The sequence below is a fragment of the Balaenoptera musculus genome, chromosome 11 (genome assembly GCF_009873245.2).
Source record: "Balaenoptera musculus isolate JJ_BM4_2016_0621 chromosome 11, mBalMus1.pri.v3, whole genome shotgun sequence".
NCBI classification, from domain to species: domain Eukaryota; kingdom Metazoa; phylum Chordata; class Mammalia; order Artiodactyla; family Balaenopteridae; genus Balaenoptera; species Balaenoptera musculus.
Genome location: NC_045795.1, coordinates 46,469,902 through 46,483,011, shown reverse-complemented (window position 1 = coordinate 46,483,011; position 13,110 = coordinate 46,469,902). Strand labels below are relative to the sequence as shown.

At 37.8% G+C, this 13,110-nt stretch overlaps 1 protein-coding gene across 1 annotated transcript in view; it reads right to left on the bottom strand.

Annotated features, from left to right (window-relative positions):
- Positions 1–13,110, bottom strand: part of KHDRBS2 (KH RNA binding domain containing, signal transduction associated 2) — a 721,197-nt gene that overhangs the window by 303,418 nt on the left and 404,669 nt on the right. The window contains exons 5-6 of the mRNA XM_036870525.1: positions 7,134–7,261; positions 1,548–1,746 (exon numbers count right to left, since the gene is read on the bottom strand). Coding sequence (XP_036726420.1) covers positions 1,548–1,746; positions 7,134–7,261 — 327 coding nt within the window. The remainder of the gene's footprint in view (positions 1–1,547; positions 1,747–7,133; positions 7,262–13,110) is intronic.

Genomic DNA, 13,110 nt, shown 5'->3' with positions numbered 1-13,110 from the left:
GCGGGGACCGAGTTTTGTCGATTCCTCGCTGGGCTCGGCCCTGGAGCCAACGAGCCCGGACGCGGCGAGGCCTCTCGGCCGTCCTTCGGGGGCCGCAGCGCACCGCCCGCCTGGGAACCTGGGCCACCGAGCACGGGTCGGGGAGAACCGGGGCCGGGAACTGCGGCCGCCGCCACCCAGGACGGGCCGGGAGCCGGAACCGCCCAGCACGGGCCGGGAAGGCCGGAGGGACGGCCGGTCGGCTGGCGTCCGCGGGGCGCGCTGGACCAGGGTGGAGGCCCCAACTACATGAGGATGTTGTGCGCCTCCATGCTCCGAGCGCACCACCGCCACCCGCAGCGGCGACGACGGCATGGCGGCTGCCGCACGGTCCGCGACTCCCGCTGCCGGACTCCCACCCAGCCGCGCCGCTTCCGCGCGAGCAAGATTAAACTTAATATTTTTTCTTCACTCTTACAGATATGTCAGTGTTTCATATTTAATCAGTAACATTCCTAAAAACTAACATGCTTTAAGCATTAATGTGTTCTTAGTGACACCTATCAACCATTTTCACTTTGTTTTAAGATTACCTTTTCCTTGGTTATTAACCAGTCCATAAAACATTTATATGTTTTGAATGCACAGAATGTGACAGTAACTGTCCTTGAAGAGTTTATATTAGTAATCATTCACAGAGGACATTTGAGAGGACAGCATGTCTATGGATGGTTGAATGAAACAAACACCTAGATTAGGGGACGGGCACCCTGGAGAGGTTAAAGGCAAAATGAATCTGTTTCATAGGACAATGATCTGGCTTGCATCAATTCAATTGAACATTTAGAGTGGACTTAGTATGGTTGTACAAGTGAATAGAAAACTGCCCCTTTTTACAATTTTCACAATCTAGTAGGAGAAATGGATACAGGCACGAGAATATATGACCAGTGGAAAGCTAACAACCTGGATGAAAGAGGTCAAAAGGAGGATAATGTGATACAGAGGACTGGAAAGGGAGGAGGTGCTTAGAGACACTGCACTTCTGTTCATTCTATATTTTTTGAGTTCTGAATTCTTACCTGCCAATTCCATATCTTTCATATAGTGAGAGAGTAGGATATTTAAATGAAAAACCAACCACATGGCCTTAAATTATTAACAAAATTTATAATATAATCACATTATATTTGTCAAATACTTCTGAGTTATGTTAATCTTTATCATGTCCCAGGGTAATCGTCTAAATACATGACTATTCACATTATGTTCATAATTATTTCCATTTTGAAATTGAGTCTTCTAAAGATAAGAAAACCTCAGGATAGTTTGTTTCTTAAAATCTAAGCTATTTAACTGATACTAACAACAATGATGGCACCTGTACGATGAAAACTTTTCTCAAAATGCCCTCATTTAAATGCACTGCTAAATTCTGTTGCAAATGACATTTGTTTTCTGCAGCAAACATTATCTGCTATATTCTGGTATATGAATGTCTTTGAAGTTTAGCTTATTCCCCAACAAACTTAACTCCTCCTAATAACTGATTTCTCAAGAGTACTTACATACTCTTCATACCCCTCGTGGGCTGGAGGAGGGGGTGCCCTGTATCCTGGCACAGTGGGTGAACCCCGTGCTCGTGGGGTAGGGACGCCTCTCGCTACAGGGGGCACTGGAAGAGCACCACGGGTCACAGTGGTCCCTCGAGGGGTAAGAACGCCTCGTCCAGGTGGTGGGGGAGGAGGAATGGCACCCCCACGGCCCCTAGGAGAAACAGGTCACATACAGATGAGGAACAAGTGATGAGAGCAGGCAAAGCTCTCTTCTTACAGCCTCTATACAATGGGAAGAAAACCACATTTATTTCTGCATGTCTGAGTGTTGTGAGTGTGTGTGTTTAATGGAGATTCTTTAGGGTATATAGCATTTTGACCTCCACAGAATAAGTTTTGTAAATATTGGTTATGACTTAGTTATCATAAAAACCATGTAGAATAATTTGATATTTTCTTTTATAGCACTAAAAATTCAAAGCAAAGCAAACAGAAATCAACCCACTCTGATTTTTGTTCCAAATTTACCAAAAAAGTCTCAAATGAGAGCAGTGTCTAGTACATGACTCACTGTACCATCCATAGCTGCTAATTGTCAATGTCTCCTCCATGCTGGAGGTTATTGACAGTGATGGGCAATTTTTCACTTACAAAAAAAAAAAAAATCTGTCAGCACTTCGATAAAATGTGGAACTCTAACCATCATGATATCATTCTGCTTATTATAATAGCTTAAGTTTGAGGTCATTGTCACTGATTTATCATTATACGTGTAACTCCCTGAACTGGTACAGTCCCTGATATAATTTTTTTCCTATGGTAACTATGGTGCTAGTGAAATACATGAGGGCTCTGCAATAAAAATAACACACTGAGTACTTGGTACTGCAGTGCTTGACACAAAAGTAACTTGTACTAAAAGTGTAAGATCAAATGGTTGCAGTAAACTCTTATGGTATTCTGAGGCCTTTGGAAAGGTTGAGTGTTTGTCTAAAGTTTTTGGGCAAAAGCATGGTTATTTCACTTTTTATTATGTCTGAAAGTTTGGCCTCTAGAAAGCACTGCTTTCAGCAAGAACGCTAAAGCTTTGGGGGAAATAATGATCACGGGATGTGAACCATCACACTGTTTGGCTGCACCCACAGATGGGGTTGTAGGTTATGCTTTCTGCTATGAGGAGCAGTCAGCTGGCTCTTGCAGAAAATGAGCTTGACGAGTGAACAATAAGAATGCTGGTAAAGCTTTTAAAATTTTTAAATAGATTATAGAGCTGATGAATAGAGAAATCATTAGAGAACTTACTGTGAGTCTAATGTACAGAGAATGCTCTCCTGCACTGGGAGACCCTAGAAGGCCCAGTGCCCACTTCAAGCACAATATAACTGAGACCACAATATTCTACATTAGCATGATAATATAAAAGCTGATCTATAAGATGGATATAAAGAGTAATTTTACCTTCACTGGACCTCCAAGCACCTTATATACAGGGTGTGCATACATCCAGGTTTGCCCAGAATAGTTCAGAATTACAACTGTTGTCCTAGTTTAGCATTTTAATACTTTCAAAAGTGTCCCTGTGTGGGTGGTAAATTATATGTCACCTTACTTTAAACTATATTCACAAGTTATATCCATACCACTGAATAATCACAGGTAAGTGTTATAACTCCCTGAGCCTAAGGTAGATTATTTTTCTAATGGGTAAAATAAGATCTCTGAATCTATAGCAATTCTTCCTGCTTTAAAATTATATGATGCTCAAATCAAATCTAATTTCTCATCCCATTCCTTCATCAACTGTCTCCCAGACAGAGCCCTGGAAAATCTGTCTCTTGAATCTGACTCATTACCTCCTACACATTACATCCCTTCCCTGGAATATTAACCCTATATCTCTCTTCAACTCAAGTCCTCAATTCAACTCAAGATTCACATCACCTATTTAGAACATAGTGTCCCTGGCTGAATCCACACTACAATGTTCTTTCCTTTATTTTTCTGACTCCTTGAAAGTTTTCTATCCTTAATTCTTCACCTCCTGCTCATTCCTGAATCAAATGCAATCTAGTTATTGCTTTCTCCTCTTTATTGAAAATACTCTTGACTGGTATCACCAGAAGCCCACTGGTTTCTAAATCCACTGGAAATCAGTCCCCATTCCACTGTAACTGTTATATTTATCACTATGGGTTACTATCTGGAAAATGCCTTCTTCTAACTTTTATGACTCTGCTTTTCTCCATATTTCTTCCTCCCTCCTTTATATTCTTCAGGCTCATTCACTGACATCTACTCCTGGGCCCACCTTGGAATGTGGCTATCCCCATTTTCTGCCCCCCACCCTCCTTCTGTGCCTCACGGTGCACCCCTGCAGTCTCTAACTCTGATGGCTGTTATCTCTTTCCTTCCTACCACACACCATACCCTGGATCATGTCTCCTTAACTGGTCTGCATGTTAGAGTCACCTAAAGACCTTTGAAAACCTCCAGACTCCAGACCATACCCCAGGCCGATCAAGTCACAGTCTCTAGCAGCAGTGAGCTTTCAGTGACTCCAATGTGCAGACCAGTTTGGGAACCACTGCCTTACATGTGTCATCTAACTTAAAAATCTTGACAACCTTGTCATGTAGCCATTTCTAAGCTATTTTAAAGGTTGAGAACCAAGTCACGGAAAGTACAAGTCACCTTCCCAAGGTCACACTGGCAATCCATAGACCTAGGATTAATTATATTCTTCATTAAATTTGGTCCTTCACCTAATTTTAGTGGATGATGTCATTAATCTCTAACCAGGGCAGACATCAGAGAGTTATACTCTCTAGGACCACTCTCTTGTCTCCAACATCTAATTGGGCACTAATTTGTATAAATTCTAATTTCTAATCTAGTCCTTTATCTCTCTAACACTCCAAGTGGTATTCATTTCTGGGTTGGATAATGAACTTGTATTCTCCCTGGCTTCCTTGCCACACACCTCTCTGTCTTTCTTGCTTTGTTCTAATTCTTCTCTATCGCTCACAGTGGTGACTGAGTAGTCTTTCTTGGAAACAAATATGATTAGTCCCCTCTTTAACAAGATCCATTAGATTCTATCTACGTATTAGTTCTCATTGTAGTAAACAAAACCTTCACAATCTGCCTCAAATGTTTTATTTTCCACTGTTTACTCTCATTCAACATGTAGCAGTGATGTGTGTGAAGATCTTAATTCTTCAATTACGTAATATAAATTATTATAATATATAGATGTAATGCTTTGTTTTCTGGTATGCATTATTATTGGAAGATTAGATAGTTTTCATAAATATGCTTGTTGAAACATAAATTCCTTTAATTAAAGAAATTTTCAACAAATTAAAGTTTTAAAAATATACCAGGTACTGTTCTTTTTGAATTTAAGTGTAACTGAATAACTTTAAAAAGTCACAATTTCATAAATATGTACAAATCAGCATCCATTAACCCATGTGTTCAAGAACTTTCTGATCAATATGATCTTCTGTTTTGTGAAGCTATTTTCTTATTCTTATTTAATTGCAGATATATTTCATCATGTGGTTTGAAACAGAAGACAACAGAGTTCTGCTACATTTACTTTTATTAATGTTAATACATTAATTACATCAAGATAGCATTGAAAGTGAGGTTTAATTTTCAATATTAATTTTTTTTAACATATGCAATATCAGATTGTATGATATATGGAATGTTAAAAAGCAAAAGCTTTCAATCAAATTTTTCTTCTAAGATATTTAAAAATCTAGATCATAATGCACTATTCTTTATTAAATAATTAAAGAGATTAATATTTTACATTAAAACTTCACTGAAATTGAAATCTTATATGGTCCACTCAAATATGACAAATGTATTATTACCTTAAGGAACACCAATAACAAAACAAAGTCCTTTAATATGATGATTTTGTAGTCTCAAAAGCAGGTTAATGCATTATTTTTTTAAATGGTCCCTATTCCAAAGAATATAGAATAGAAAAAACTTGTTGCCTCTATAGTCATTCAATACATACTTAGGTTACACCATATAAAACTGCCAAAATTATCATTTTTTGAACTACAAAAGTGACAATTTCATTATTAAAACCCTATGATTTAATCAATTTAAGATTGCCTGCAATGATGTCATTTCACAGCCCATCATAATGAAGTTAATATAAATGTTTTGTAAAAGGCTGATTCCATTAAAAAAGTCCATAAAAAATGTTATGTCACATTAATTTTTAGCAATAAACTAATGTTGCTAGGTAGCATTAGAAAGCTCATATAAAAAAAAAAATTTTAAAGAAAAAAATGTGAAAATAATCACTGACACATTTTCAGAAGTTCTTCCTTTAATCAAAGTAATTTCTATAATTGCCACATTTTACCTTTAGATAATCAATTATTTCCCTGATATTTTATTTGGAAATTGATCATTCTTAACTTCTTTTCTGATAGTGTAAAATTTTTTGAGGTGTCTGTGACTTAAATGTTAAAAACAGTGATGTTTTGAAAGGTGGTGAAAATATTTGGGGAGTAATTTTAAAAACAAATTGAATCCACAAAGTATCTTAGAATCTCTTAAGATGGTTTTTATGCAATATATGAAATAGTATTCTAAATCTAAGCCATTTAGAGATTTGAAGGCCAACTATAACAGGATAAAGAGAATGACAGAATTACACAGTCTGAGTGTGAAGGCTGGGAGTATTTTTCACTTTACCTCTTTGCAAAACAATGCTTTCTGTTGAAAGCTTGGCAAATGTAGAATCCTACAAAACAAATTCTGTTGCAGAAAAATTCCAATTTCTTTGCAAAGTGAACAATATCAAATAAAATCTTCTCTGATGACATTGCAGAGTCAAATATAACTAAGCTTTAAATATTCTTACTATCATCCATGTAAGAAATGTACTTCTGGCTTTCTGGCCTGGTGGTGTGTATATATATATATATATATATATATATTATGTGTGTGTGTATATATATAATACACACACACATAATATATATATAATCTACTTATCTATATAAATATCTATATATCTACCTACCTACATATATCTATCATTATCCTCATCTATCTGTCTACCTATCTGGCAAGACTGTATTAATTCATGGGCCATTTAAGGCATAGATAATATTTGTAATTTTCTCTTCATTCAAGGTCATCCTGGTTCAAAGATGCATACGATTGAATCATCTGCATGCCCTAATCCTGGGGACAAAACCAAAAAGTAGAAACTCTTAGGTTTGCTCCTCTTATTTTCTTAGGAAGTTGTTAAGAGCTCAAACTCTGAAGTCTAGAGTCAGACTGCCTGTGTGTCCTCAGGCATATTGCTTACATATTTATCAGTTGCTCACCTGTAAATAATGCTTAACCCTACTATGGAGGACTTGATGAGTTAATAATTTATATAAAGCTCTTATGAGCTATATAAGCATCTGTTGTTATTGCTTTTGTGGTGGTGGTGGTTATTGTTGCTGATATTGTTGTTGTTTATTCCTAGCTGTGATCATGACACAGAACAGGCCAGCAAAGTATTGCCATCCTTATTGGCTGTTAACTTATTTAAAGTAAGAACAAATGTACCTTGAAGGAGTTGTGGGAGCTATTCTGATCCCTCTGCCTCTAATACCTCTGCCACGACCAGAGTCCTCTGAGCCATTTAAGTAAGATAATTCACGTAGTTGTTCTTGACGAATTTCATCATTGTAGTCCTAGAAGAAAAAACATGACCTGATGAACTAAATGGAGCATGGATTTCTTAGAACTGAACAAACACAGTAAGAAAGGAAATTTTTCACTTATTTTCTGGTATACAAAAATCTAAAATGAGGTAAAAGTAAATATACTTTAAGTTCCTAGTTTTATACAGAGAACCTGAAGTTGCTTCTTTTACCAAGGAAGTACTCAGCAGGAAATCAGATGAGATTTGCTGGGATATCACTCTATATGTTAGGTAGAAAAGGAAAGATAACAATATAGAACAAGATCTAGGAAGGTACCAAGGTCATGGTTGTTAATAAGAGGATTACTGAAAAACAACTTTACTGGTGTAAGTATGTGTAGATTGTTAATGACTGCATAATACTCAAATAGTCCCTGATGCATAAACTGAAAAGGGGCAATCCCAAGGACCAAAGTAGATACTGTGTTAAAATAATTAAAAAGTGCGAATAAATATCAGTTTCAGACAACTGGGAAGCTATGCAATCCAACTAAAAAACTTGAGGGGCAATGTTTAAAAATAAATAATTTTCTATGTGTTCTAGCATTGGGCTGATGGAGAATGACAGCCATAGCAGAAGGCAAACTTCACAGTAACAGCCAGAGATTTGGTCAAAGTCAAAGAGACGATCTCTATCCTTCATCAGTGGAAATGTATCAGTCATTTCAATAGGACCAAAGAGTGGATCTGAGTCACTGAAGATGAATGCTATCTTCAAAAAACAGGTGTCAGTCTTACCTGTTTCTCTTTTTACTAACACACACGTGAATGCACACACACACACCCTGGTAGAACAGTACAAAACTGAGTAATTGGTATTTTTGCCTAATGGGCAATCCAAGTAAATTCTTTTTCAGTAAAGATGTGTTTATGTGAAAGCCATGAGCTGTCTAGGAGTTGAGACGAGAAATATTTGTAGAAATATCTGGGTTAACATAAATGATGTCTGAGGTGTGGTAGTGGACACTTGAGCCAGGTTAGCTCTGCACATGTGAGTTATAGTAACAGCACATGGAAACCGTGCACTCACCTGCAGAGCCCAGTCTAGAAGATGGAGGGGATGCTCCAGCCTACAAGCATTTCTAAAGCAAAGCTTTACCTCGTGGTCCAAAAACTGTTCACAAGCAAAAGTACTAGTCACTCCAAAGCACTTACTTTTTATTTTTAACATGTTGCTTTCACATTTATCCTGTTCCGCACCTGATTAGAGTGGTAATGGGCTCAAGACAGTTGATTGACAGAAGAGCTATAGTAGAAAATGATACTTTTTAACAATTACTCAATTTATACCTCTTAATTTTCACATTCAAGCAACAACCAAACTGAAGAATAAGCATGTCTACTATTTTATTAGGTACAGGGAATGTGATGAATTTCTACTTCTGACTGAACTGAGCAGCCGCCATCAAAATGAAAAATTAATTCCATAATTTTCCCATGTAATATTCCTAATTTGAAAGCAGATCTTTGCAGCTTCTTATCTAAGAAAAATCTATGGACTCCCAAAGGTCTTTATGAATTATAAAAAGAGATAGATTCTCATTTTTGGCAATATTGAGGGTTGAGATATAAATTAACAAATAGCAGATTAATTCATACATGTAAAATTTACTTTAGAGAATATCTTTATGCCAGAATTAGAAAATATATTATTGTGGATATTAACATGAATATTTGACACTACAGGTTAAGTTAGTTCTTACTGTAAGCAAAACACTACTGTTAGTAGTATATAATCAAGTTTCTTATGAGCTCAGCTAGATATTCTCTGTTTTAAGAACTGGATCATCTTCCAGGGTTGTGGTGGTGAAGTGAATGCAGAGCTCTAAATGCAGGTGTAACTGACTTAGAATATGAGTTGCTCTGTTCTGAAATCATATTGCTCCCAAGGGCATGGTACCCAAGAGCAACTCCCAGTCAATGACCAAATGTGGTTGAAATGCTAAAATAGGCCCATTCTTGGGGGTCACAGTTCTCCTCTGCCTGTGCCTCAAGGATTCCTAGACAGCTGGGATGAATTTCCCTTTAATACCATTGCTTCTGGGCTGTCTATGACTTCTCTTTCCTTTGGCTCAGATATTCTAGTGTGAAGGCTCTCTAGTCTTCCTTGGCTCCCTCCTTATTTTATTTATTTATTTATTTAGTTTTTTGTCACAGGATCATTTTTCCTAATGAACTCCTTGCATGTTTAATCTCAATTAATCCTGTTTCTGGGAGGACCCAAACTAACACACAGAATGTTGACAAAATCAAGTTCCTAAAATTACAAGCTGAGAACTTTTGTAAATCCATTGATGTTAATGCTGGTGGAACCTATTCTGTTCAACATACTTTATACTCTGATTAATTGGAGTATTTGCCATTCTTTTACTTTAAAATGGTTACATACAGATTAAACATGGAACTGATTACTGACTAGCAAAAAGGGTAGTAATCAATGTTTATTTTAAGAAAGTAAATTGTATGTTGCCCAATTTTCTAAATCACTTCACTTAATAAACATGTATGAAAGAGTCAGACATAGAGTGAACAAACACAAGGCATGTTTTGGGCTTTGGCTGACATAGATGAATTGTGGAAAGAGGGAGAAGGCTGGCTAGTGTGTACATGTGTGTGGTGAAGTGAGAGAGAGAAAGAGAGGTTGGGCAACCACAAGCTGTTCAAGAGTGCCTTAGTGGAAGTTATACTGTATGACTTGGGAAGGTAGGAATAAAAGAAGTTTTAAATGCAGAAATGGCTAGAAGTATAATGACACCATTAACCAAAGAAAGAAAGGAATGAAAAAAGTTTAGAGGTAGAGAATTTATATTTTGTCTTGATAATCTTAAGTTTAAAATGCCAAGGAGACATTAAAGTTTATCTTAGAAATTCCAATCTAGGTCAGGGGAGTAAATCTGAATGTCATTTGCACACACTTGTGATAAATGAAACATGGAGATTGCCTAAGAGAATAGTAAAATAATGTAGTGACAAACATTTTCTAATCATACTTCATACTTTTAATGCAAATTTATATCACTGAAGAAAATCAGTTGACTTATTACAATATTATGATCATTAAATGACCAGGTCTTTAATAAACTCAAGTTTTTCTGATTAGACAACTAAAAAATGTATACCACTGTATTTATAGTAATGAAGAATCTAACTGTCTCAAATAAATACAAAAGAATTTTAAATGCCCAAATGTAGAAATACTGAAACTCTAAGTATTCTCTAGACTGAGTATATCCTGTGTATTATTTTTATGATATAAATATAATTTTCTAAACCCCCAAATTTTTAATTGCATATTATATGCTTATATCCAGCTCTTCATTAAGCACAGATCTAACTTTGAATTAATCTTTCATCACTAGGACATGAGTCCAGATGAAACTCGAACATCCTGTTGAACATTTAATTGTGGCATATGTTGCTGATGCTTCAGTTACATAGAATCTTAAAAATACTCGTAAACAAAATATTCCAAGATTGCCTTGTAAATGTGATCTTATTAGAAATATAATACAGCCTGAGTTGGAGACTAGATGGTGGAGTAGAATGACTTGAGCTCACCTCCTCTCAAGAAAACACCAACATCACAACTAAATGCTGAACAACCATTGACAAAGAAGACTGGAACCTACCAAAAAAAGATATTCTACATCCAAAAACAAAGAAGAAGCCACAATGAGATGGTAGGAGAGGCACATGTGCAATATAATCAAATCCAATATCCACTGGGTGGGTGACTCACAAACTGAAAAATAATTATATCACAGAGGTTCTCCCACAGTAGTGAGCGTTCTGAACCCCACATCAGGTTCCCCAGCCTGGGGGTCTGGCATTAGGAGAAGGAGCTCCCAGAGCATTTGGCTTTGAAGGCCAGCAGGGCTTGATCTCAGGAGCTCCACCGGAATTGTGGAAACAGGGACTCCACTCTTGGAGGGCCCACACAAGTTCTCGTGCACACTACCCAGGGAAAAAGCAGTGAATTCATAGGAACCTGGGCCAGATCTACCTGCTGGTTTTGAAGGGTCTCCTGGGGAGGTGGGGGGAGCAGCTGTGGCTCACTGTAGGAACAAGGACACTAGTGGCAGAGGTGCCAGGGAGTACTAATTGGCATGAGCCCTTCTGGAGGCTGCCATTTTGATGCCAAGATCTGGACTCACCCAACAGACTGTAGGCTCCAGTCCTGGGATGCCTCAGGCCAAACAACCAACAGGGCAGAAACACAGCCCCACCCATCATCAGACAGGCTGCTGAAAGTCTTACTGATCCCACAGCTGCCTGTAAACACACCACTTGACACAGCCCTGCCCACCAGAGGGACAAGACCCAGCTCCACTCACCAGTGGGCAGGTACAAGTGAGTGGAGGAAGGAAGGAAGCCTTCACAAGCATCTAGACCAGCCTCACCCACCAGGGGCAGATAGCAGAAGCAAGAGAAACTAGAGCCCTGCATCCTGTGGAACAGAGACCATGAACACAGGCAAAATGAGACGGCAGAGAAATATGTTCCAGACGAAGGAACAAAATAAAACCCCAGAAGAACAACTAAATGAAATGGAGATAGGCAATTACCTGAAAAATAATTCAGAGTAATGAAAGCAAAGATGACCCAAGATCTTGGAAAAAGAATGGTGGCACAGACTGAGAAGATGAAGAAATGTTTAAAAAAGACCTAGAGGATATAAAGAACAAACAGTGTTGAAGAATACAATAACTGGGACTTCCCTGGTGGTGCAGTGGTTAACAATCCTCCTGTAAATGCAGGGGACATGGGTTCAAGCCCTGGTCCAGGAAGATCCCACATGCCATGGAGCAACTAAGTATGTGTGCCACAACTACTGAGCCTACATTCTAGAGCCTGCATGCCACCACTACTGAAACTCACATGCCTAGAGTCCACGCTCCACAACAGGAGAAGCCACTGCAATGAGAAGCCCACGTGCCGCAATGAAGAGTAACCCCCACTTGCCGCAACTAGAGAAAGCCCACATGCAGCAGTGAAGACCCAATGCAGCCAAAGATAAATAAATAAATAAACATTTTAAAAAAACAATACAATAACTGAAATGAAATATACACTAGAAGGAATCAGTAGCAGAATAAATGAGGCAGAAGAGCAGATAAGTGACTTGGAAGACAGAATGGTGGAATTCACTGCTGCAGAACAGAATAAAGAAAAAAGAATGAAAAGAAATGGAGACAGCCTAAGAGACCTCTGGGACAACATTAAATGCAACAACACTTGCATTATAGGGGTCCCAGAAGGAGAAGAGAGAGAGAAAAGACCTGAGAAAATATTTGAAGAGATTATAGTCAAAAACTTCCCTAACATGGGAAAGGAAATAGTCAATCAGGTCCGGGAAGCGCAGAGAGTCCCATACAGGATAAACACAAGGAGGAACACACCAAGACACATATTAATCAAATTGACAAAAATTAAAGACAAAGAGAAAATATTAAAAGCAACAAGGGAAAAGTAATAAATAACATACAAGGGTTATCAGCTGATTGTTCAACAGAAACTCTGCAGGCCAGAGAGGAGTGGCATGATATATTTAAAATGATGAAAGGGAAAAACCTACAATCAAGAATACTCGACCCAGCAAGGCTTTTGTTCAGATTTGATGGAGAAATCAAAAGCTTTACAATGAACAAAAGTTAAGAGAATTCAGCACCACCAAACCAGCTTTATAACAAATCCTAAAGGAAATTCTCTAAGCTGAAAAGAAAAGACCACAACTAGAATCAAGAAAATTATGAATAGGAAAGCTCACCAGTAAAGGCAAATATAAAGTAAAGGTAGGAAATCAACCATACACAAATATGATATCAAAACCAGCAATAG